The sequence below is a fragment of the Mastacembelus armatus genome, chromosome 4 (assembly GCF_900324485.2).
Source record: "Mastacembelus armatus chromosome 4, fMasArm1.2, whole genome shotgun sequence".
NCBI classification, from domain to species: domain Eukaryota; kingdom Metazoa; phylum Chordata; class Actinopteri; order Synbranchiformes; family Mastacembelidae; genus Mastacembelus; species Mastacembelus armatus.
In genome coordinates this window covers 17552364-17578940 of record NC_046636.1, presented here as the reverse complement: position 1 = coordinate 17578940, position 26577 = coordinate 17552364, and the positions used below count along the sequence as shown (strand labels likewise).

The 26577-nt window shown below is 38.8% G+C and overlaps 1 protein-coding gene across 1 annotated transcript; it reads right to left on the bottom strand.

Moving 5' to 3' along the window:
• Positions 1–694: 694 nt before the first annotated feature.
• On the bottom strand, positions 695–25697 carry slc1a7b (solute carrier family 1 member 7b). Its single transcript, XM_026304676.1, has 11 exons — positions 25557–25697; positions 12063–12142; positions 10699–10914; positions 5801–5843; positions 5474–5705; positions 5252–5351; positions 4258–4491; positions 3074–3268; positions 1717–1851; positions 1424–1523; positions 695–955 (listed from the first exon to the last, which is right to left on the bottom strand). The coding sequence occupies exons 1-11, from the start codon at positions 25695–25697 to the stop codon at positions 695–697; spliced, it is 1737 nt and encodes a 578-aa protein (XP_026160461.1).
• Between the last annotated feature and the right edge of the window lie 880 nt (positions 25698–26577).

The window sequence follows — 26577 nt, the reverse complement described above, 5'->3', positions numbered from 1 at the left end:
TCTTTAGTTCACCCATGTATTAAACTCATAACATGATCACAGGGACATTTCTGATCATCTTCCTCAGTTTCTCCTTCCAGGCCTAGCACCACCAGCTTTGTTAAGGCAAAATGAACAAATTAGGGCAGTCCACTTTACCTCCTGATTATTCAGACCACACACTTGAAATGCTGCCTTGTCTCTTATATCACACAAAAAACTGTCTGCTTGTAGTAATGTAAAAAAAAACATGTCTTAGTATTGTTGCACATACACAAAAAAAATAATAATTCATATAAAATTTGATCACAAAAACAAATCGGTTAATCATTACACGTAAATATTCAGTGTGTTGGAATATGAGCTCACCTTCAAAATCCAGAACAAGAGTTCAATGAAATAATGAATAATAATCATACTAATGTCCTTTTGCTCACATAAATTTCATTGCCACCATGAGTCTTAGTCAGTCTCATAGAAACCACTTCACTGCTACAATGACAAAAAATAAACAGTTTTGGATTTAAATGCCTTTCCCTGAAGTTTTCAGGACAGCATGTTGTCACCAAAACATTTTGACCAATAATACACTGAGAGAAGAAGATGATCTTGGCCGTGCTGTCCTCCTACCTGTACAGGTGTCCATTGCTCTGAGATTCTGATCAGGACATGCTGTCCAACACAGACTGTCCCCTGTCCCAACTCCAGGAGAAGGCTATACGTTGGTCTCAAGGCCATTCATATCAATGCTACAGTGTTCCTTGCTCTTCTTCAGGTGCCTTAGAGGAATCAGAGACTTCTTCTTCTGTGACGATGGCCGGACGCCCTCCTCCAGCCGCATGAGCCGAGCAACATCAGGAGGGATGAGCTCAGGTTTGACCCCGGAGGAAGGGGGTCTGTAGTTGCCATTTTTGTTGTGACAGTTCATTAGAGGAGGGGTGCTCATCGTGGGTTTAGTCTCACAGATCAAAGGCACCTAAGAGCAAAAGGGCCACAGAATGTAAGTTATGGAAAGATGACAATCTAAAACAATATGGTACACACACTATTATCATGAAATTAAAAAGGGATGTGGGGGCGTGTGAGAGACACAAAATTCTACACTTGCTTCCCTATAATTGTTTCTAATTATAATTGTTTGGATGTTGTTTAACTTATAATGACAGTAATTATAGAGAAAAAACATTCTTCCTTCCTAAGTGTCAGCTATTTTGGAGTGTTCAGCAGAAGCTCTGACATTTAAAGAAATAATGTAGTTCATGTAGTTCTCAGCTTCAGGAAGTTGCACAGAATGGGACAAACCTTAGACTGCAATGGCGTAATCATTCAGAACCAGCCTCATTCAGAATCAGTCCTTGCCAGACTTTAATGTAATTTTAATGACAAAGATAGTTTTGAGTTTTCTGCAGAGTTTTACAGGACTGAAGCTGCATTTAAAACTCACCCCATCTCCCTCTTTCATGAAGTCTTTCCTGCAGATGTGTGCCATGATGCCTGTAGCCAAAGCATCCCCCATTACATTCACCATGGTACGGAATCTGTCTCTGTAGAGGAGGGAAATGTTTGACGGAGATATGAATGAAGTAAATATAAACTTGGAATATTTCTGAACATTTTGATCAAACAAAGAAATGAGGATGAAGGTGGTCATATGTTTTTGCTCTGGTATGATTAATTTGAATCTATCTCATAAAAAAAAAAAAAAAATGGATGTGAACACACACACATGCTACTTACAATGCCCAATCTACTGCAATGATAAGGGTGATGTCATCAGTTGGTAACCCAACGGATGTTAGCACTATCACCATAGTGACCAGTCCGGCTTGTGGTATACCTGCTGCACCGATACTGGCTGCAGTGGCTGTGATGCTGGTGGAGATTTAGGAAGCCATATGATTAACCAGAGATTAACCAGAGACAAACCAGATGTCAGTAAAAAAATAAAATAAATAAATAAACATTAGAATGTAACAACTGAAGAGAAGCTGTGGTTGTTGATCTGGCACAGTGATTCCTGTGAGATGTCTTATCCAATGCACAACTAAAGCCCATAAGGACATACTATTTTGCATTTTGCCATTAAATCATTTTTCTATAAGCAATAGCATGTGTGAAATAACGTGAAAGACCTAAAATTCTCTACTTCACTGAAATCACTGAAACAAATACCCATATATTTGGTGTAAAAAAAGAAGTCCAGTTATACTTTTTTTACTGACCCAATCTTTTATTGAGCTGCCCTAGCCTCTCTGTGGCAGCAGCAGATAGCAGGCAGTTTGTTTTAATGAATGTCTGCGGCAAAAACTAATTATAGGAATATGAAAGGGAAAGTAAGAAAATGTATAGCTCATATGCTAGATATTAAAAAAAATGAAATATCTATTTGTCTTAATTTGTTTTTGGAATGTAAATGAATGGAATCTAAAGATGAGATTGACCTCCTGAGTCGGAGCAGACCAATTAATTATAAACTAATAATGTTTCTCACAGGAACTGTTCAGCTACCTACTGATTTTTTACATGTTAAATGAATGGCATCAATAGAGTAGAACCACATATGGGTGTACATCTGATATTTGGTTGTCATGACCCTGCCCTAGTGATGATGTCCTATGAGCTGGTTTGGGATGAACTGGACTGAAAGGTGAAAGCAAAGCAACCTACAAGTGCAACACATTCATCGGTATTTCTGCAACAGTGTTGGGAAGAACAATTCTGAATAACATTTGACCTGTTGATCTGTTGTACTGTGAAGAGAATGTCACAAGTGTTATTCAGTTCTGCTCATTTTTTTGCAAAATTGAACTTATGAAGAAAAGTTTTCAGTCTGATAATTCACAGGTTTGCAAAAAGTAATGGTGTTCTCAAACTGTTATCCGGTACTGTATCAGGTCAGAACAGCACAAAAACAACAAATGTAAGGAAATATTTTGACATTCAAGTATAAATATGCCAAAAATGCTTTTCAGCTATTGAAAATGTTTAGAGGATTTGTTGTATTATGGTTGTATTACTGCTTAAAATCCCAGTAATACTATTCCCATGTTAATAGGCTTACAAGCACAGGTGGTTTATAGCATGGTCAACTGACCTGATAGTGATGATCTGGCCAAAGTCCAGCTCGTAATTATTAACTTGTGCAATAAAAATCGCTGCCACAGCCTCATAGAGAGCAGTGCCATCCATATTGATGGTGGCGCCCACGGGAAGCACAAAACGGATGATACGTCGGTCAATGTGGTTGTTCTCTAAGAGGCACTTGAAAGTTATAGGCAACGTTGCAGAGCTGAGGAAGAAAGAGAAAAGACAGAGAGCTCAGACCATTCAAAGGTCAAGCAGGAAAAAAAATCGTTACATAACCACCTCCTAATTTCTTCTGGGCATCTGAATAAACAAGTGGTTTGGTATGTTGTGGTGTGAACAAGAAGAAATGCATTCATCTTTTATAAGAGATTCAGTGGCCACAGATTCTTTTTACTGTCTGAGACCAAGGCACGCATATACATGTATGATGGTAAATGTCATTGGAGAGGGCACTCACTCTGGCCTGTGCTTAACTTAAAAAAACCACCAAATACCGTGAGCACATTATGCCACAGGCTGAATACATGTATGCCATTCTCCAGTCTGCCACAAGCACACAGACTGATTTCACATGGAAAATTCTAGGATCCTGCAAACCACAGTGCTGTTTTTGTGTGTTTTAACCTGTTTACTTTAAATCATAACAATATTGTTTAGTAGCATTTTCCAAAGCATGCTGTTGTGTTTTAGCTTTTCAGTTTGTCGCTTTTCCAATGCTTCAGGCGTCGGTTTTATTCATCTGCATGTGAAAATGGTTGAAAATGGAACCAGTCTGTGATCTACCACAGTGACAAAAACAGTGACATGGTCATGAGTCCACGTACAATAATCTTAACCCTTACTCTATCTTTAACCAAAGACTAAGTGAGTGTGAGTAATACCAAGCACACACGCACACACACACACACACACACACACGCACACAAATGGATAGACGCCAGGCTAATCAAATGCATGGAATGCTCCTTTATATTCCAGTCTCTTCCCACACAAACCAAATCTTTTCTCATCTTGCGACATGGCACTGAACCAATGAATGGACAGGTAAGGAAACAATCTGTGGTATGAAGACTAAGGGATGCACAATTTTGTTTCACAAATCAGAAAATTATTGTTTAATTTTTTATTAGTATTTCTTTCATAAACACTAATACAATCAAAATGCAAGTTAACTGAAATATTAACTTTTACCTTGAGGACGTTGCCAGGGCAATGAGAAGGGCTTGCAGGATTCCCCGAATGTAAACAATGGGGCTCTTTTTGGTGATGAAGAAGTACATGGCAGGCAGGATGAACAAGCCGTGCAACACCAGACCAAACACCACAGTGACAGCGTAGAATCCCAGTTTCTTTCCCATGGCTGAAGGATCACTCATCTCCAGGATCTTCCCAGCCACCAGAAACACAATCCCAAATGGGAAGTACCTGGCAGGAACGAGGAGTAGATCAAAATCAGCAACATGATGCATGTCATCATGACATGCTTATACAAGCGGTGAGTAGGAAACAAATCATAAACAGCTCAAATGTCAAGAGTAATAGGCAGAAAATGCTCATTATCACAAGATACCAACGTCTGTCTCATCTTAGAGTGCATAATTAGATTTGGAAGTAGTGATCCGGTCAAAGCTCTGGATTTTAATAAGGTGGTTGGCAATTTTGCACAAAAGGGGGAGGAAGAAACACTTGCTTAAAAGATATTACCTCACACAGATACTGCATTTATAGATGTTATAACACTATGATTGATTAAATTAAATATTAATTAAATCCTGTATTAAAACAGTTTTTTATGCAATATTTCAAAGGAATTTTTAGAAGCTGATATTTCTAGTAACTTGAATAAGGGTCCCTTAACATGTGGAAATGGCACACAGCAGGAATTTACTGTTTTATGCTAATGTTCACACATTTAACATTATTGCTAATTTTCAGCAATGGCTTCTTGGCTTCTTCAGGCAGAGAGCAGAAACTTCATATAACTATTTTCTTAAGATAATATTCATAGATTAGCAATACTGTAAATTTACTTATAACATGTTATGCCACACAACAACTGATCCATCATCATTTCATGTTATTTTTATATACTCTGCAGCAAGCTGTTATGACATCATGGCATTCGTGAAAGTTTTTGCCTTCCTATGCTGTATACAATAATATTTGTGAAAAAAAAAATCCTCACCATATAACAATGGCAACAATTCTGAGGACGGCCTCATTTAGACTCTGGCAGAAATTCACCAAGGCGCTGCCATTTGGCCCCATTCTTCCCAGCATAATACCTGTGAAAAGAAAGAACCACAAGGAACCATTTTAAAAATATTGGATGAAGCTGTTCTAAAGGCTATACTTACAAGTTTAAGTTTAAGTACAGAATTCAGAGAAGACTAATCCAAGTCTTTACCCATGGTGGCAGAAAAAATAACGATTCCAAGGACATTCATTCCATCACTTGTTCCTTCCCGAGTGCGTATGAGCACATCAGGTGGTGGAGTCAAGTCAAGGGCAAAGTTCTGGATGTCACTTCCATTATCATCCTGGATACCATAGATGAGCACTCGCCGTGTGGTGGACTCTGATTGCGCCTGACTTGTTGTTGGTTTGGGTTTCACAATGTACTCGCTACTTGTTCGATACTGTTACCAGGAAATAAAAACAGAAGCAGAGTAAGACCTGCATTTACAGAAACCCTAACAAAAGCTAAGCGTGTGTGTGAAACTGTACATCTTACCTGCTGAAATGTGGCCTGGACCAGATTAGATGGGAACATGTTGCTGCAAGAAAAAAAAAACAAAACACTTACTGCAGTATTTTAAAATACACTAAGATTATGTGCATTTTGAGGTAAAAAGACATCCTTCCATCATTTTAAAAAGTATAAAATTTGTATTTGTCTTTAATAAGTAGCACTAAGCAATGCTTTCTTCTGTCATATAATCAGAACTTCAATACTTCAATAAGTCATAGACAGCAGGTTCCAAGATCCCAGTTTTTGGACCAGCCAACATCATACAAAGTAGGAGGCTACAACGGTGGACACTCTGTGAACTCTTTTGAGGAGAGGTGGTTGTAGCATACATACTTAATCACATTTATACTAAATAAATAAATAAATAAAAACAAAATGCATTTTGGCTCCAGGCTAACTCACTCTCCTGCTATTTAATTTGAATTTAGTCTTTTGTCAACCTAACCAAATCATGCTCAGTTTGCCAACTGTTCCTGTTGAAGTTGTGCAATGCAGAAATTAGAAGCACTACTCTGCAAGCTTGACCTCACATTATGTTCATAGTTTTTTTTTTAGAATAATACCTTTAATACATATGAAACAATAATACATATAATTTTTATGATATTCTACAAGTTAGGAAAAATAAAAAGTTGATTTGACAGAAACAATTATGGTAAAGTTACTGCACAACAACAATACAATGAAAAACCCTGTTTCTAAAACAAAATCTAGAAAACGTTAACGTTAAACTATAAAAGAATCTTTTTTTTTTAATCTGCACCAAATGCATTTGATTTCCTAAAGTCAACTAGTAAAATAGCAATACATGATATAACAACATATGCAAATAACAACACATGATATAACAACATATGCAAATAACAACAGATGATATAACAACATATGCAAATAACAACACATGATATAACAACATATGCAAATAACAACACATGATATAACAACATATGCAATCTCAAAATGCTGTCTTTGAAACAGCATTTCTTCAGGAGAAAATACACCATAAACCCTTGTTTTCCTTTATCCTCTGGTTTGTATTCATGTTGAACATTTTAAACTGAATACATCACAACAACAAAATGGCTGGATCTCTAATGCAAAAGTCATTTTCTAAACCTTTAACCCAAAAGCATTTTATTGTTCACCCACAGTAATATATGAAAACCCAACAGAAGGAGGAAAAAAAAGAAAAAGTAGCTTTGTGCACATTTCCCTTAAAAGCTGTCCTCAAACAATTTTAACAGAAATATTAGAACTGGATTGATAATGCAACCACAGGGGGGCACAATCCAGTGTCTTCATGTGCCGGTCCCAAGTCCGGGTAAATGCAGAGGGTTGTGTCAGGAAGGGCATCCGACGTAAAATTTAAGCCAAATCAAACATGCGAATCACAAATATGACTTCCATACCGGATCAGTCGTGACCCGGGTTAACAATTCTACTGGTGCTGTTGACTTACAGGGTGTCAGTGGAAATTGGACTATTGTTGGTCAAAGAAGGAAAGGAGGAAGGCGTGTTCGTAGGCAAAGAGAGAGGAGGAAGAGCAGGAGTGTAGGACTTAGAGTAGGGACTTTGAATGTAGGGACTACATTGTCAGGGAAAACTAGAGAGTTGGCTGATATGATAGAGAGAAGAAAGGTGGATATCTTGTGTGTGCAGGAGACCAGGTGGAAAGGTAGCAAGGCTTATAGATTAGCAGCAGGGTTCAAGCAGTTTTATCATGGTGTGGATGGAAAGAGGAATGGAGTGGGAATTATCCTGAAGGAGGATTTTGCTAGGAATGTTCTGGAGGTGAAGAGAGTGTCAGATAGGGTGATGAGTCTGAAGCTGGAAGTTGAAGGTGTGATGTTGAATGTTGTCAGTGGTTATGTCCCATAGGTAGGATGTGAGTGAAAAGAGAAGAAGAAATTCTGGAGGGAGATGGATGAGGTGATTCAGGGTATGCCTAGTGGTGAGAGAGTGGTGATTGGGGCAGACTTCAACAGACATGTTGGTGAGGGAAACAGACGTGACAAGGAAGTGATGGGTAAGTTTGGTATGCAGGACAGGAATGAAGAAGGACAGATGGTGGTAGACTTCTCAAAAAGGATGGAAATGGCTGTAGTGAACACATTTTTCCAAAAAAAGGGAGGAGCATAGGGTGACATATAAGAGTGGAGGCAGGAGCACACAAGTTGATTACATCTTGTGCAGACATTTCAACCTGAAAAGAAATCAGTGACTGCAAAGTAGTGGCTGGGGAGAGTGTAGCCAGATAGCATAGGATGGTGGTTTGTAGGATGACTCTGGTGGTGAGGAAGATGAAGAGGACAAGGGAAGAGCAGAGGACCAAGTGGTGGAAGTTGAAATAGAAAGAGTGTTCTGTGGCTTTCAGGGAGGAGCTGAAACAGGCTCTAGGAGGGCAGGAGGTTCTTCCAGATGACTGGACAGCTACAGCTAAAGTGACCAGGGAGACAGGTAGGAGGGTACTTGGTGTGTCATCTGGAAGGAGGACAGAAGATAAGGAGATTTGTTGGTGGAATGAGGAAGTTCAGGGGTGTGTTAAGAGAAAAAGGTTAGCTAAGAAGAAGTGGGACACTGAGAGGACAGAAGAGAACAGACAGGAGTACAGGGAGTTGCAGCGTAAAGTGAAGGTAGAGGTGGCAAAGGCCAAACAAAGGGCATATGAGGATTTATATGATAGGTTGGACACTAAGGAGGGAGAGGTGGATTTGTACAGGTTGGCGAGGCAGAGAGACAGAGATGGGAAGGATGCCCAGCAGGTTAGGGTGATCAAGGACAGGGATTGAAATGTGTTGACAGGTGCCTCAAGTGTGATGGAAAGATGGAAGGAATACTTTGAAGAGTTGATGAATGAGGAAGCACAGAGTAGAAGAAGCGACTGTTATGGAGCAGGAAGTAGCAAAGATCAGTAAGGATGAAGTGAGGAAGGCGTTGAAGAAGATGAAGAGTGGAAAGGCAGTTGGTCCTGACAACATACCTGTGGAGGTATGGAAGTGTTTAGGAGAGGTGGCAGTAGAGTTTTTGACTGGGCTACTTAACAAGATCTTGGCGAGTGAGAGGATGCCTGAGGAATGGAGGAGAAGTGTACTGGTGCAGACATGCAGAGTTGTGGAAACTACAGAGGAATAAAACTGATGAGTCACACAATGAAGTTATGGGAAACAGTAGTGGAGGCTAGGCTGAGGTCAGAAGTGAGCATTTGTGAGCAGTAGTATGATTTCATGCCAAGAAAGAGTACCACAGATACAATATTTGCTTTGAGAATGCTGATGGAGAAGTACAGAGAAGACCAGAAGGAGCTGCATTGTGTCTTTGTAGATTTGGAAAAAGCGTATGACAGGGTGCCGAGAGAGGAGCTGTGGTTTTGGAGTCTGGAGTGGCAGAGAAGCATGTTCGAGTGGTGCAGGACATGTATGATAGCTGTAAGACAGTGGTGAGGTGTCCTGTAGGGGTAACAGAGGAGTTCAAGGTGTAGGTGGGAATGCACCAAGGATCGGCTTTGAGCCCCTTCTTGTTTGCTGTGGTGATGGACAGGTTGACAGATGAGATTAGACAGGAATCTCCATGGACCATGATGTTTGCAGATGACATTGTCATCTGTAGTGAGAGCAAGGAGCAGGTTGAGGAAAATCTAGAGAGGTGGAGGTTTGCTCTGGAAAGGAGAGGAATGAAGCTTAGCCGCAGTAAAACAGAGTACATGTGTGTAAATGAGAGGGACTCAAGTAGAACGGTGAGGTTACAGGGAAGAGGTGAAGAAGGTGGAGGATTTTAAGTACCTAGGGTCAACAGTCCAGAGCAACGGAGAGTGTGGAAAAGAAGTAAAGAGACATGTGCAAGCAGGTTGGAACGGGTGGAGGAAAGTGTCAGGTGTGATGTGTGACAAAAGAGTGTCAGCAAGAATGAAAGGAAAGGTGTGCAAAAAAGTGGTGAGACCAGCAATGTTGTATGGATTAGAGACAGTGGCAGAAAAAGACAGGAGGCAGAGCTGGAGGTAGCAGGGCTGAAGATGTTGAGGTTCTCTCTGGGAGTGACGAGGATGGATAGGATTAGCAATGAGGACATCAGAGGGACAGCTCATGTTAGATGTTTTGGAGAAAAAGCCAGGGAAGCCAGATTGAGATGGTTTGGATATGTTCAGAGGAGGGACAGTGAATACATTGGTAAAAGGATGCTGAGGTTAGAGCTGCCAGGAAGGAGGCCTAGAGGAAGACCAAAGAGGAGGTTCTTGGATGTAGTGAAGGAGGACATGAGGATAGTTGGTGTGGGTGAGGAGGATACAGAAGATAGGGTTAAATGGAGGCAGGTGATTCACTGTGGCGACCTCTGAAGGGAGCAGCCAAAAGGAAAAGAAGATTAGAACTGGATTGATACACCCCTTCTAAATATCAATATGTTTCTTCTCTTCAGAAGATATTACAACTTTTGTGTTACAATAATATGTCAATGTGATGTTTACAGCCTCGGAATACATAATACCAAAATCCAAAATCTGAAAAACTAGCATGGTCTGAGGATGAAATCTACTCTAGAAAGATGTTAGCACTTACTAACATACACAAGAATGAGGTGTGAGGGGGTCTAGAATTGGGTGGTATGTTTTACTTTCCTTTTAAATTGGGTGAGATAAACCATATAGAGAAAGAAAAGTTTATCTGTAATATTGAGAATATGCACTCGGTTATCAGTTTAGCAATGGTAAGCTAAAATTTAATTGGTCTAATACATGGTCGGGCTGTATATGAGCGATGCACATTCCAGCTAACAACAACCAGTCTGTGTCAAAGTCACTGATTAAATAAAACAGAAACCTTTAAAGCTGAACAGTGTAAAAGAACATGCTTCATTTGTACTGTACTAAATCTGTCTGTTGGTCTTACCGGATGAGGTCTAGCAGTGCATCAGCAGAACTCATGATTGGCTTGCCACTGTCCTCAGAATCTTCTTTCTGGGCAGCACCACCCGGGTGGATGATGCAGACCATGATGATCCCCACTATTACGGCCACAAATGTGGTCCACAGGTAATAAGACACTGTGATCAGACCGAGCCGACTGGAACATTTGGCATCAAGAGCTGCCAATCCCGACATTAAACTGGAAGTAGAAACATCTATGTTAGATAATATTATAATTGGCCCTGTAACAATATAGAATATAAGGTCCTGTAACAATATAAAATGTGGCCTCCAAGGACATGAATGGCCCTGGTAATTGTAATAATTCCTACATTTTAGTTATCACAAGCTGTGCAACAAGCTGTTGCACAAATATTTTTCTCAAGGATAAGCTTCATCAGTTATACAGTTTTATAGCAGCTTGTTCACAACACACTTTTGTTGACTATTGAAAAAAACCTTCAAACAAATACATCATCAGACCACAGGAAGAGTGTTCAGTCCTTGGACCATAATTCCTGTACTCTCCAGCAGAGAGCAGATTCCTAATAGGAATATACACGATTAGGAATATTAGGAATATCCAGTATCGACTATCCATCCATACATTATCCAATGTTTTTGGAAATTGGGGTATCGGAATGTATATACATTTTATTCATAGTGTGTTAACTAAAGAATTTTACAATTTCCATCTCAATCATCCATATATAGTAACACTTACAGTATGCACACATGGAGCTGCTGTGCAAAGCACTGGCCTAACCATTAGGAGCAATTTGAGACTCAGGGTTGACAATAGCTCAAGGAAACATTTGGACAGGAGGAATCAGGAAGAACCGAACACTGTTATTAGCAGCTGAGCCTCTGCTCTTATCCATCAGTTTTAGTGAGGAACTGTCCAGTCGTCTTTGAGGTTTAGTTACAGCTTGCTTTTGTAAAGCTGACCTCTTTTCTGGAGGATTTTTGCATTAAAAATTGGTTTGGTCAATATTAGACTAGTCCAGCACACTTCAATTAACACATAGCAGAAACTGAGAGGCAGCAGAAATAATTTCTTTAATCGGTGACTCTGAAGTATGACTTTATTTTTCAGCATTTTTACAGAAATTCACACCTCCAATGCAGAAATAATCAGAAATACAAACTCTCATATTCTGGGATTTTCTTAAATTAAATCTCTCTTATGAATATTAAATCACTGACAAATTAGAAATAGTGAGGCTCAGTATAACTTCACACAGTTATATGCAGCAGTCTTTAACAAGTAGCGACATAACACAAAAAATAAATGTAGGTGCATGAGCTGTGGGGTTATATTACAGGGCAGGAGACAGATGTCAGTACCTGGACACAACGAGTGGGAGAATTAACATCTTCAGCATCCTCATCAGCAGCTCTCCAGGAAACTGAAAGTACTTCACCTCCTGTCACAGAGAGAGAGAAAAAAATGCTTGTGAAAAGGAACTTGATGTTATTTAAAAAGTAATGAACAAGGAAGGAACAAGGCATAATTACTATGTCAGGCACACTACTAGAACAGAAAATGAGCACATTGACTGCAATATCATGAAGTTCCTATTCATGGAAAGAGCAAAAAAGTGTATTTTTCTTTACCAAGAACTTTATATTAAAAATGAACCATGACAGTAAAAATTGAAAAAGAACAAGATGTGTCTGTGGAAGTCCCAAATAAAGGCCACTCGGTTCCAATAACCTGAATACTGTACTAATTTTCTTCATCTTTTGGCTATTAAACTGACATGGTTTTAATCCATTCATTTTATTTGTTAATGTAAGATTCCTCAGGGAGGAACACCTCAATGTGGACATTCTGTACTTGCATGCATCGAGTTCAAAACCACTGTAGCTGTTCATTCATTATATAGACCATTTATTCATATTAAGGTTTGCAAGGGGATTGGAGTCATCAGATGCTTCCAGTATTATTTATTATTTATGTTTTTTGAAAAGAAGTAGCCCTTGGTTTTGGCTTCTGTTGTCCAAAACTTTGCTGCGACATCAGCAGAATTTGTGCTCGTGTGTCAAGAGATTAAAGTAAATAATTTTGACATCTTGGATTGTGATGAACAAGATGACATTGTCCTAACTTACAAACATTATATTTACACCTTCAGCTAATGCGGAACATCATTAGTTTAGGAATAGTAATTTGAAGAAATATTCCTCTACACCTGATGGATTTTTTTGTCCTGTTAATTTCTCCAAAATACTGTGTCAGGTAACTTTAGTAAAGTGCGGCCCTGCATGATTTTTTTCAATGAATGAATGATTGACTAATTACAATAATAATGTAAACCACTGGACTCATACCTTTATTTTCGTGAACTTCCGATTTCTTGGTTGTTCCCTTATTGTCAGTAGCTTTATATTAGTTAGATAGATAGATAGATAGATAGATAGATAGATAGATAGATAGATAGATAGACAGATAGACAGATAGATAGATAGATAGATAGATAGATAGATAGATAGATAGATAGATAGATAGATAGATAGATAGATAGATAGATAGATAGATAGAAATATTTATTCATCCCAAACTGGGAAATTCCACTGTTGCAGCAGTAAATTACTGGCACTCAGCATAAGCATAAATCTCACAAAGGAAAGAAAAAAATATAAGAAATTATATAAAAAAGATAGAGGAATATAGGAATTATATACAAAAAGCAATATACAATAAGTGAGCAGACTATACAGTAAGTGTGCAAAAAAATTGAAAGTGAAAATGAAAGTGACTATTGTGAGAACCTGTGTGCAAATATTGCCATATCATAGTCAGTCCAGGGTGTTGGACACACAGTGAAGATGTGTCGTACACAGTTATGGCATGAGGCAGGAAGGATTTCCTGTAGCAATCCTTAAGACAACAACGCTGTCTGAGCCTTTTGGAGAAGGTGCTCCGTTGTCTGTCTAGCACAGGATGGAGAGGGTGGTCAGGATTGTCCATGATAACAGTTTGTTTAGTGTCCTCCTCTCCATCACAGCCTCAAAAGTTTCCTGTCTGCAGCCAATGACAGAGCCAGCCTTCCTTATTCCCCTGACTGGCTCCACCTGTTCCTTGTTTTCTTCGTCTGTTCTGCTACTAGAAACTCAGTAATATCTCCTTTGTTTCCAGATTATAAATCACTGAATGCAGTTTGTTCAAAGCTACCTGACCATTGTTTAATGCTTTGATTCTTGAATTACAGACTTGGCATGTATTCTGTTCTCCCCAGTCATCGGAGGAACCTGTCTGCTTCCCTCTGGACTAACCTGCTCAGTCCAACAAATTAGTTCTCTGCCCTCAACTAAATACCTAGTCTCCCCTCATATTCTTCTCCTGGCTGACTGAACCAGACTGTCTCCACCCTAAACCTGCATTGCTCAACCAAGAAAAAGAAGTAGAAGAAGAAGAAGAAGAAGAAAAACCTCATTTAAAGTTATTAAATTTTATATTATTTAAATTATATAAATTAATAGTAATTAATAAAGTAATAAAGTAATTAACTTGTATGTAGAAAAGTAATGAAGTTATTATTTATTTTTGGGGGTTTTTGTGTGTATGTGTGTGTGTGCATGCGTGTGTATGTGGTGTGTGTGTTATTGTTTATATTGTGGAATTACAGAATCTTATGGCCGTGGACACAAAAGACTTCCTGAATCTCTCAGTCTTGGTTTTAGGAGGAATTAGTCTGTGGCTGAATGAACTTCCCATTCGCCACAGTTCCTCATGAAGTGGGTGAGCAGAATTGTCCAGTATGGGGTTGATTTTGACCACCATCCTCCTCTCTGCCACAGACTCCAGACTGTCCAGTTCCAGTCCAACAACAGATTTTGCCTTCCTGATCAACTTGTTTAGTCTGTTGGCCTTACCAGCCTTGATGCCACCTCCCCAGCACACAACTGCAAAGAACAGTGCACTCACTAGTACTAGTCAACAAAGCTATTTATCAAGTGTCTGTATTCCTCATCATTATCATTATTGATGTATCCAATGATTGAAGAGTCATCAGAGAACTTCTGGAGGTGACAGGTTCCTGAGTTGTAGCGGACGTCTGAGGTGTAGAGTGTAAACAGGAATGGTGCCAGTACAGTTCCTTGGTGTGCACCGGTGCTGCTCATCACCACCTCAGATATGCAGCCATCTAGGTGAACAAACTGTGGCTGCCCAGTGAGGTAGTCTTTGATCCACTCCACCATGTCTGCGGGAACTTCCATATCCTGCATCTTTGCACTTAGCAGGTGGGGCTGAATAGTGTTGAAAGCATTTGAAAAGTCAAAGAACATGACTCTCATAGTGTTGCCCTATCTCTCCATATGGGAGTATGCTCTGTGCATTAAGAAGATGATGGCATCTTCCACTCCTGCAGGACCAGTCTCTCAAACACTTTCATGACATGTGATGTTAGCGCTACTGGTCTGAAGTCACTAAGGGTACTGGGACAACCTCATTTTGGTAATGGGACAATACAGGACGTTTTCCATAACTTAGGCACCTTTTTGAGCCTCACAGAGAGGTTGAAGTGTTTCTGAAAAACCTCTGAAAGCTGTCCAGCACACACCTTAAGTACTCTGGGACTGATCTCATCTGGTCCTTTTGCTTTGTTGGTCTTTAGTTTAGCTAGTTCGTCTTTAGTTTAGCTAGTTCCTTCCTCACCTGTTCTGTGGCAAAGGCTGGGCCTGTGTATTGTGTTGATGAGGAGTCAGATGGTGAGGGCAGGGAAGGAGGTATTAGGTGAGGTATACTTCAATGTTGTATGGCTATTGATAGAGGAGATGGCATCAGTGGGCAATGGGGAGGCAGCATTGGCAGAGATGTTGGGTGGAGGGATGTGAAGAGACCCCAAGGCATCAGCTAAGGTGGTGGAGGGAAGAGAGATGGTGTGTGAGGACACTAGATCAGAGCAGTGTTAATTTCGTTGACAAAGTATTTTTCGTTATAATTTTCGTCAACAACAAGTTTTCACTGACGAAAATGAGACGTTAACTAAATAAAAATTAAGTGATGACGACAAAAACTAAATAAAAATATATTGACATTTTCGTTGACTAATAAAAACGAGACGAAAATGTGAGTGAGGAACGTTTTTAGGAAAGATCCAATCAGAATTAATCTTCTAAGACGCACACGCACATTTAAAAAGTAACTGATCCACCTAGTGACGCAGGATGTGCGAGTACACGACATCATCATAGCATACACTGGGTTTCTGTCTGACTTAAACTATAATGAAATGGAAACAGCTGGGAGAAAACAAAGAGAAGTTATATGGGTCAGTTTCACGTTTGATGCAATGGCATTACTGCTAAATACAGTTTTTCTCTTAAATATTTTGGAGTTGCACTTTTGCTTTAAAGAATGAAGAATGTCATATGCAGGTTATAAACAATGCATATCTAATTTTTGGTCTTTTATGGAAAGGCCATATTCCATATATATTTAATGAAACTTGTTTTTCATTTAATTTTAATTTAGAATATTTTGTATATTACAATAGTTTAACTAAATTACACTTAAATTAAACCCAATAGATTTTAGTCGACTAAATCTACAGTAGATATAGTCGACTAAAACTAACCTCCAACTAAAACAAAGCAGATGACTAAAATATGACTAAGACTAAAATTGCATTTTAGTCAAAAGACTATGACTAAAACTAAATTAAAATCTGCTGTCAAAATTAACACTGGGTCAGCGTAAGAAGCAGAGGTGGTGTCAAATCTATTAAAGAACAGGTTAAGTTCATTAGCAAACTTTGAGTCTCCTTCCACAGTATTGTGTGACTTCTTATAGCCAGTCATTATTTTCATCACATTCCACACCTCTTTGATATTATTTCGTCTCAACTTGTGCTCTACTCTGTCTCTATAGAGCTGCTTTGCCTCCCTCAGCTTCCTCTTGAGTTCTTTCTGCACAGCCCGGAGTTCCTCCCTGTCTCTTGCCATGAACTCCCTCTTCTTCTTGTTGAGGAGGCCTTTAATGTCCTTATTTATCCATCGCTTATTATTGGGGAAACAACAAACTTTTTTGGATGGAACAACATGGTCCTCACAGAAGTGGATGTAATCTGTGATACAATGAGAGATGCCTTCGATGTCCTCACCATGAGCGTCCATGAAAAGGTCCCAGTTTGTAACCCTGAAGCACTCTTGCAGGGCCTCCCCAGCATCCTTTGACCAAACCTTCACATACCTCTTGGTAGCAGACTATTGTCTGACTACGGGCTTGTATGTTGGTACTGGATATATTAAGTTGTGGTCTGATCCACCAAGTGGGGGGAGGACTGAAGAGCTGTATGCCTCCTTCATATTGGCATAAAGGAGATCAAGAATCTTACTTTCTTGTGTTGCACAGTCCACATACTGTTTGAACTTGGTCAGAGTTCCCGAAATACTGACATGGTTAAAATTGCTGTTAATTAGTATAAGGGCACTGGGGTGGCTTGTCTGGAGATCATGCACAACTGTGTGGATGATGTCACATTTGATGATCCCAACTCAATCACTTTCATCCGTTATCAGAGAGAAAGCATAAAGCTTGACTTGACTTGGATTAACAGATGATAATTCAGTAAAAAACAAAAAACAAACAGAGGAGCTGCTGTAACTGGCTGCCACCTAACAGGCGCCATTCAAGCCACCTGTGATTAGAGACTCTGTTCATTCTAGATCCAAAGATCCAGAATGAAGCCCAACCATGTATTAGCTGAACACTGCTGTTCAGGCCACCTGATTATTAGATGGACATATCTGCTCCTGACCAATTCCCCAGTCTGCTCCCTGTTTCTACCTGGTCAGAACCTAAGTCTGCTTATTGCCAATCAAGTGCATTTGGGTCTGGTCACATAATAATTGTATTTTTACACTGACCGCCCCACCACTAATACCTGCCATGTATGTTTTTTATCCCCTTCCGAAAAGAATATTGGGATATGTTGGACCGAGAAGGATACAACAGATGAAGCCTTCGTTTCCTGTGGAAAGAAGGCCGCATTTGAAGGAGCCTTCAAAATGAGACAGCCTTGTCGCGTCACTGTGACGAAATCGGTCTTCAAATGCAGCCTTCGAAAGATGTGGCCCTTGAATTGGGACACAGCGACAGTCTCTTTTGTACACAGACACAGAGGGTCTGAAAGCTCCCTTGCGGAGAGGCTCTCTCCAGCTTCTCACATGGCTCACACACAATACTAAAGAGAGGCAGTGATGAAACCCACATGCTTACAAGAAGCTGTTTTTGAGTTTTCACAAAAGAGAGAAAGAGCCAGGTTAGAAGACATTAATTCAACCCCCTAAGTGTGCCCTCCCTCGCGGTGCTGTCTTCTAGTTAGACAGCTCACCTTAAACTGACACAGTGCAGATCAACAAAAGTTGTGTGAGATGAGAATAGACAAGTAAAACACAGACAAAAGTCCTACCAAGCGGACCCACCTGCATGGACCAAGAACGGGACAAAGAACCGATGACAGTGAATGCAAATCTAAGCGTACCTTCTCTATTTTAAATTACTGTTAAGTGTAGAACTTGGACTTGAGGATCAATTGATTTCAAAATGCTCTTTTCCACCACTGCAAAATCACCTACTGTTTATCCCAGCACTTCCAAGATGTTTTAGCTCGTTCCATCCAACCATCCATTCATTATCTATACCCGCTTATTCTTAACCAGGGTCATGGGGATCCGCTGGAGTCTCCCAGCTCTTTTTGGGTGAAAGGCAGGTTTACACTCTGGACAGGTCACCAGTCCATCACAGGGCCACATAGAAAAGAAAAACCACACACAGATATACTCACTCCTATGGGCAATTTTAGAGTCACCAATCAACCTGACATACATGTTTTTGAACTGTGGGAGGAAACCGGAGTACCTGGAGAAAACCCACGTAAGCACGGGAAGAACATGCAACCTCCACACAGAAATGCCCCGAATGGGTTTAGAACCCGGAGCCTTCTTGCTGTGAGGCAACAGTACATCACCGATTCAGAAACCTCTAGAGTCTCGATATTATTAATTGTTTAAACTGTTGGTTAGGTGGGTTGACATCAAAGTGTCTGGAGCCCTGAAATTTATAAAAACATTGCATATGATATTACTCATTCATAAGGAAAAAAATATTTTTGCTACCCATGGGTAGGGGCACAGATGCCAACATCCTCTCTCCTTCATTTATAGCAGGAAAACATGTCTTTGTTTTAAAATGATTCTTTATGTCACTTACAAGATTAATTTACTCTTTGAATTGTGTCCTATGCCAGACATTCATGTAGGTGAAAGCCATGTGTTTTTGGGAAATAATAACTTATATCTAAATTTTGAGGTATTAGTACTTTATTTCCTTCATTTTTTTTTTTTTGCTACTTGATACTTTGACTCACATAGTGTTTTCACTTCACTACATTTAGGCTATTTTATAACTTTATGTACTTGTTACTTTCTGAGATCAGATATATAAATCAAAATACACTATAATCATAAAGTTTCATTGATCCTCAGGAAATTCACAAGTTGGATGTAGAGTAACTCAAATTATATCAAAGTTAACTTTAGCTCTACCTTTACCAGCTACATTAAATTAATTTGCACAGGAATACATCAATCCAATAATAATAATTATAATAATAATAGATAATAATAATAGTAGTAGTAGAGAATACATAAATGTGAACTGTACTTCTACTTTTGCTACTTCAAGTAAATTTTGATGCTCATATAATAGTTAGTAACAAAATATTATTACAGAGTGGTATTTCTGCAGTACTTTTACTAATGTAAAGGATCTGAGTAGTTCTTTCACCACTGGTCACAAAGTATGAGTAATTTGATGTGTGGGCTAATTTTTTATATTACCGGTAATTTGTTTCTGCCCTCTATTGATCAAAGTTGAGATGTGACTGTTTCATCAACAATGACTGAATTTAATTGAAGGTGCAAAAGGTCGAACTCTTGTCCTTACCTTTCTTCCATCACTTTCTGAAATTTTCAACAGCTCATATGGAATTCCTTATTCCAAAATAACAAATAAATAAAATGCCAAGTGAACTTATTGTTTAATTCTCTTTAATTTATTCATCCTGATTTCACTGGTGGCAATCTAGAAAGACTACAACTGCAATGTGAAACTTGCTGAATTTTCATATTAACTGCTATGTCTGATTTTAAATTGTTTTATTTCCTGTAAGTACTAATAATACTAATAATAACCACATTGAATTATATACAGAGTACAGTACAGTAAGCAGGCCAGCTGCTGCACACTGTTTGATAAGTTAGAACAGTAAAATTAATAGAAGCCACGGGGGTCAGAATGAGACTAGCACCATCACAAGCTGCACTTGTGGTTTCAGCTAAATTTCAAACATGCTTTTCACTGGAGAATGGCATTTTTAAAATTCTGGCTTGTCAACTTTCAGTGACATTTTTATTTTTGCAGCATTTTTTTTATAAATGAACATTTTAGTTTTCATTTGAAAAATAAAAGTGCATTTTTTTAGGTTTTATAAGGACAAAGTCACCCTTTTGAGCAAAAGTCATAAAAACAACTTTTTCTTACAACATGTGAAATTAGGTCTGAGCACTGTAGAGTGGGAAGTGCCAATGAGTGTGATCGGTTAAAGCTTAGTGAGGTTTATTTATTTATTTATTTATTTTACTTTGCATTTAACCAATTTTTAACCAATTATGTAGATAGGAGAATTATGTTCCTGTCAGGGACGGCTTTTGATAAGATTTCATCAGCTTTAAATCTGCTTATTGAATCCCTTAATCAGATGTGTGGTTTGTTGTTTAAAAATTATGTAGTGTTTTTTTTTCTCTCAGCTCAGCTACAAAACTAATTTAAGCGGCTTTGTATAGTAAAAGATATAATATTTAGCTATTCTAATCAGTTCAATAATGCAGTTGCATATTTCAATAGTCAGTTAGGGATTAATTACCAGAATAATCTGACACTAAGAATACAATAATACAATACCATACAATAAGAAACAATAAAACCTAAGCAATGTGCTGAGTTCTTGCATTGAAAGAGCATCCCATCATCATCACAAATCACAATTTAACTCTGATTATCACTTAATGCTTTTTTCTGTAGTCAGTTGACTGACAGTCATTGGCAGAGCCAATCCCTGCTGACATTATGTGAGAGGTGGAGTATGCCTTTGACAGAACACCAGTCTAGCACAGTAGTGACACATAGAGACAGTTAAAAACACACACTCACATTCACAGCTACAGGAGTAGCAATTTAGAGTCACCAATGAATCTACCCCCAACCTGCATGTCTCTATGTGAGTACTCTGACTTCTTCTCACATTCCAGTATATTTTTCGCTCCACACAGAAAGGCCCCGGGAGTTGAGCAGGATTCAACAGACTGTCCATGATTTCAGGTTGATAGTTCAGTACTGTAGTTTCTAATAGTGTCAGTGTTAGTCTATTCTGGTCATTTTATTCATGGTCTTATACTTCTACAGCATTTATCTACACTCAAGTGCATTTAAAGCACTTTTACACTAACTGCCCATTCACTCCATTCGCGCACACAATCACTCACACACTCATACACTGACAGAACAGCCACCAGGAGCAACTTGGGGTTCATTGTCTTGCCCAAGGACACTTCGACACTGGGAACCAACCCTCACGTGTTATCAGAATTAACATGTAACCGTACAGTAGCTTTCTCCTCACCTTCATGGTGTTTGGTAGTGACCTCATTCCTCAGTGTTGGATACCAAAAAGACTGAATATTGGATTTCCATTGACCAAGTGGCCAGAAATTCTAAATTAATGCTTAGCCATAACTAAGCATAGGCTAGCCATAACAGTGTTATAAAATGATACATCAGTGCTGTGTTCATAGCTTGTTTCCATTGCCCTTGAGTGGCCAAAAATCAGTTCTTGCTCATTAAAGCACACAAACCATTTATCTTTACAATCTGATCAGAGTAAAAGTAACTTAGACAGCAAAAGTCCAAAGAGCTTATACATCAAAGAGAACTGTGTGGGTCTATATATTATATGTACAATATGTGTTGAAGGACAAGCATGACTTCTAAAGTACTGGGATTTTATAAAAACACAAGAAAAGGAAAAACTCTCAACCGTTTCCTAAATTGCTCAATGAGAGCCTTCTCTCATTGGAATTCTCATATTCACACTTAGGCAAACTGTTGTGTTTCTCCTACACAGACTGAAAATTTGACACACTGTAGAAACCTGAACTGCAACACTGAAAAAAATGAGGTGCCTCCTTAAAAGGATAGAGCTGAATGTTTGCAAAGCACATCTCAAAACTTTGAAGGGACAGATATCACTAAAGAGTTAAGCATTTTTTCAGATCTTCAAATCTTATTTTTAAATGCTTGAATGTCAGGATTTTCAGTTTAAAAAAGCAAATTTGTCACATTCAAAATTTATTTTCAAACATTTAAATCCTAGTTTTTGTGTTGCAAATTACAACCCTAATTTCACCTTCAAATGAAATGAAACATGACCCTAAGCAGTCAGCATGTTCTGCAAAGCCCAAACCGAATCACTATTAAATGGCTCGGATTGGGATCAGGGGAAAAACCTTGACTGGGACATCCCAACTATGAAATCGACATTCTTAAATTTTGTGTTTTAGGTCCTTGTGAAATATTAATGACTGTAATAAGTTGTTCCCAATGGCCTCACGCCAGTGGCAGACAACTAACATGTTGCTAATCAACAATTAGTGACACCATTTGTTTCCAAATTCTGGGTGTATCTCTGCTCATTACCATGATAACTGTGTCAGGAAGTCACTGACTTAATATTTGAAAGGTGTAACACATAAGCTCTTACCTAACTTTAGATCTTTACAGCCTAGGCTTAATTTTCAGTTGTTGAATACAGCTGCAACTGATTTTATTTTTCCAGTCTGTTTCTTTTGGTGACCACAGATTAGACCAGTACAGCTGTTGTCAAGAAAATAAAGAAGAAAATGAACTGATTCTTTGCCCATATTTTTCCTTGTGATTTCTAATTGAGAAGAATATCGTGTCATTCCATACAATAGTCAGTTTGAGTCTGAAGATTTGTGAGTCATGTGCTATTACAGACACAACTGCAAGCCATGAAACTGAGGAAGTAATAATATGATATCATGATATTATGCTGATTAATAAATATATAAATGTTCATTGAATAGAGCTGACAGAAATACAGTGTAAGGTTAGGGACAGCAAGGTGGGTGCATAATGACAGCTAAAGAGCTTTTCTGTTTAAGCAGAGAGAGCTTAGTCTGCTGTGTAAGAGCAGGATTAGCACTCACACACAGCCAGCAGAGAAGCTTGGTCTCTGTTCTGCTCATCTTGCATTCATGTGTATGGCCATAGTATGGGTAAATAAAAGCTGTATATGTGTGCTTTCAAAAAAATCATAGAAAATATAAATGCTAAATAGCTGCTACTATAGCCACAAATGACAATTACAATATAGTGCTGAGGAAACCTCAGAAGAGTACTGAGACCCAACACTTTTGTACTCTATTGAAGCCCCTTTTCCACCAGTTTAAGTGTTCTTGGGTAAATCTCTAAACAATTTGCACACCTGAATTTGGGCAGTTTATCCCATTCCTCCTGGCATCCTCTCAAGCTCATCAGATTGCATGGGAAAGTGTCTGTGAACATCCGTCTGCAGATCTGCACAGATGTTCGGTGTGGTTAAAGCCTGGATTTTGCCAATCAAGGACAGAGACTCAATCTGGAGCCACTCCAGTGTTGTGTTTGTTGTTTGCTTCAGGTGACTGTCACACTGAAAGATGAACCATCACTACACTCTCAGGTCACACGCGCTCTAGAGCAGGTTTTCTTTGAGAACCCCTCTGTATTTGGCTGCACTGATCTTTAAATCACTAGTTTTTCTGTCCCTGCTGCTGTGTGAATAGTGAGACCTTATAGTATGTAAACAGTTGTGTACGTATGGTGTGTGGTTCACATTTAAGGATAAATGAAGCTAATTTGGAGTGGAGCAAATGTTCTGTATACATTTGTGAATAAGAATGTTAAGTTTTTTATTTTTAATAAATTTGCTGAAATATCTAAAAACAATGTTATCATTAAAATCATAATTTTGTCATTATAGGATATGGATTGTAGAGTCACTGTAAAACATTTAAAATAAAATTTACACCACAGCGATGTGAGCAAAAAGTGAAGGATTCATATAATGAATATGCTATTTATAGGAAATGTGGGACACAGCATTTGCCATGGACTGGCCACTGAATTAATTGATTGGTCACTCGCTTTTGATTTTTGGTCTTTTTTTTTTCAAAATGACTGCATTTAGTTTATGACCTCAGTAATATACATATAAATGGAATTGTGACAAAATCACCAAAAATTAAACATTACGATGGTAGAATGTATGACAGAGCAGTTGCACTGACTTGCAACAGATTATGGGTATAACTAAAGTGGCCACTGATTATCCGTAACAAATCTGTATTCTGACACTGTAATTTTAGTCTCTCAAAACACACTAAAATATTCACCATTTTCTTTCTGTACAGAGAAAGGAACACTGTGTACTTGAAACAGTGGTTTCTATTTTTTATCTGTTGTTAGCCACAACAAAGGAACCTGCATGTCCTCAATACTTATTACAAATGGTCTTATATTTATATTTTCTGATTCTGACATTCTTTGTCCCTTTAACTAGGAAATGGTAGGACTAACATCAGTTCTCCATCCCATGAGGAGGACATGATGTGAATGTGTAAACAGGTTTAATCCTGCCAAACACACACACACACACACACACACACAGTCACTCAAACAGGTTGCTTCTGCTCCCGATCTTGTCCTTACTTTCAACTCTTGATCCTCAAAACCAAAGGGATCTGGGTGCCTTTAATTGTCTGACAACATAAAGGGTTGTGCCTCCTGTGTACCTTGTCATACTGACAGGCACTCTTATTTGATGTACAATTAGAGAAAGCATTTGTCTGATTGGATTGTAATCCCCTATTGTGAGAGCAAAGGAGTTACAGTCTATTTTAGGACTATTGAGAATTTGACAGAGCTTTAGTTGGAGCAATGATGAAAAAATAAAGGCTGCGTTTTGTTTTGTACAAGCCCCCCGTAAAGTTGTTTGGTGGCTGTATTTGGAATAATATTCTCAAGCTGCCACATGTATTAACATCGGTGTATTTACTGCAAGCTTCTGTGTTTGTTTTTAGCCCCAAATTTGTGCACTGAGCTTCTGTGCTTCTACCTATCAATGAAAACAACTACAACTAATTACAGTCAGTTTAGCTTGTGTTTTTCTGTTTAGTTCAAAGGCCAAGTGGTGAAGAGAAGTGGAAGCACTTAATGACATAAACCAATGGCTGCCTGAATTTATTAGATTTACATTAAAACATTGATTAATGTGAAAAACAATTTACTGCTATTGTCAAGCTGGAGCTACTTTAAAATATTTTATTTGATAATTTAGTCCAGAGTTTCCCAACCTAGGGTCCCCTACTAAAAAGACAGAACACTGTCATATTTTTATTTTTCATTGTGAAATATTAGAAAATTTGAACTCATTGGCTTCGGACAGTTACTTTAATTACCATTGGCAACTGTTTTCCCTCAAACAAAAATTGCTTAAAATTTATCTCAAAACCCCACAATGGTCAGAAAGGATATCAGGCCTAGTACCAATATAACTTTATTGGAAAAATTTAGTAACGCTGGGGAAATGATGAAGAGGAGCACTGAGTCTAATGCACCATAAAGGTTAGAAAACAAGAAATAAGATTCTCTGCCAAACCCCATGTACTGCCTGCCTGATGTCACAGTGGGTCAGGGGGAGGAGACAGACTGACCTGCTCTGTGAGGCGCCGTGTTCTCAGGAAGAATCCCAAAAGACACCCAATGACCACAGCCAGCACTGACATGATGAGGAGTCCATTCTGTTTGCAGACGTTCTTCACCCTCACCCACACTGCATCCAAAGCCAAGGCCATCGTGAGTTACCTATCCCACGTCCTGTCAGCAAGCCATTAATGTAGAATACCCAAGGCTTTAAAATCCAAATGTGAGGATGGAAGCAGAGGCAAAAAAAAGTGAATAAACCACTCCAGGATTGGTTGGGCTGCTGTGTGAAATATCCAATCCTTCGTGTTGTTTTAAAGCACTTCTGGGCTCAGCATCCCTCTTGTCCTATCCCAGCAGCAATCTGCACTAAGATAAGAGGATCCTCTCACTTTCCAGGCATCACTACCCACACTGCTCCACCCATCAGCAACCCTTGACCCAGCACCAGGGGATGTAACAGCTGGCAGCCATGTCCCTGGGGGTTAACATCATCAATCCTGTTAGAGCGCTACTGTATTAAACAGGTCTGAGGCTGGATTAAACATACATGAACAATTTGACAAAGGTTAGCATTGCAGAGAACCACACAGGCCTCCTGAAACAACTCCTGCAGAAAACAGAAAACAGGCATAGGCTAGCTAGAAAACAGTTTGTAAAAATGCACAAAACATTGTTGTGAAATGCTTTTTGAAACAGATAAACACCCGTTTTCCACCATTAAACTGCATTTGGGTTTACCCTGATAACACATCACTGCCACAGTAGTCATTATGCAACTGTTTTTCACAGTGTGAGTACAACTCCTCTAAAGCAATAACACAACAGGACAATTAGAAATGCATGACATAGAGGTTGACACCAGAACACGAACGTGGTCCAAGAGCATAAATCCATCAGTATACATGTAAACATTAACGCCCTTATCCAGCAACAGTTATGATTATTGCTGTCAGTCATTAAAATCATTATTATCTCAACTACAATATGCTGTTTTTAATTTATAATTACCTTAATTATTATTATATCATT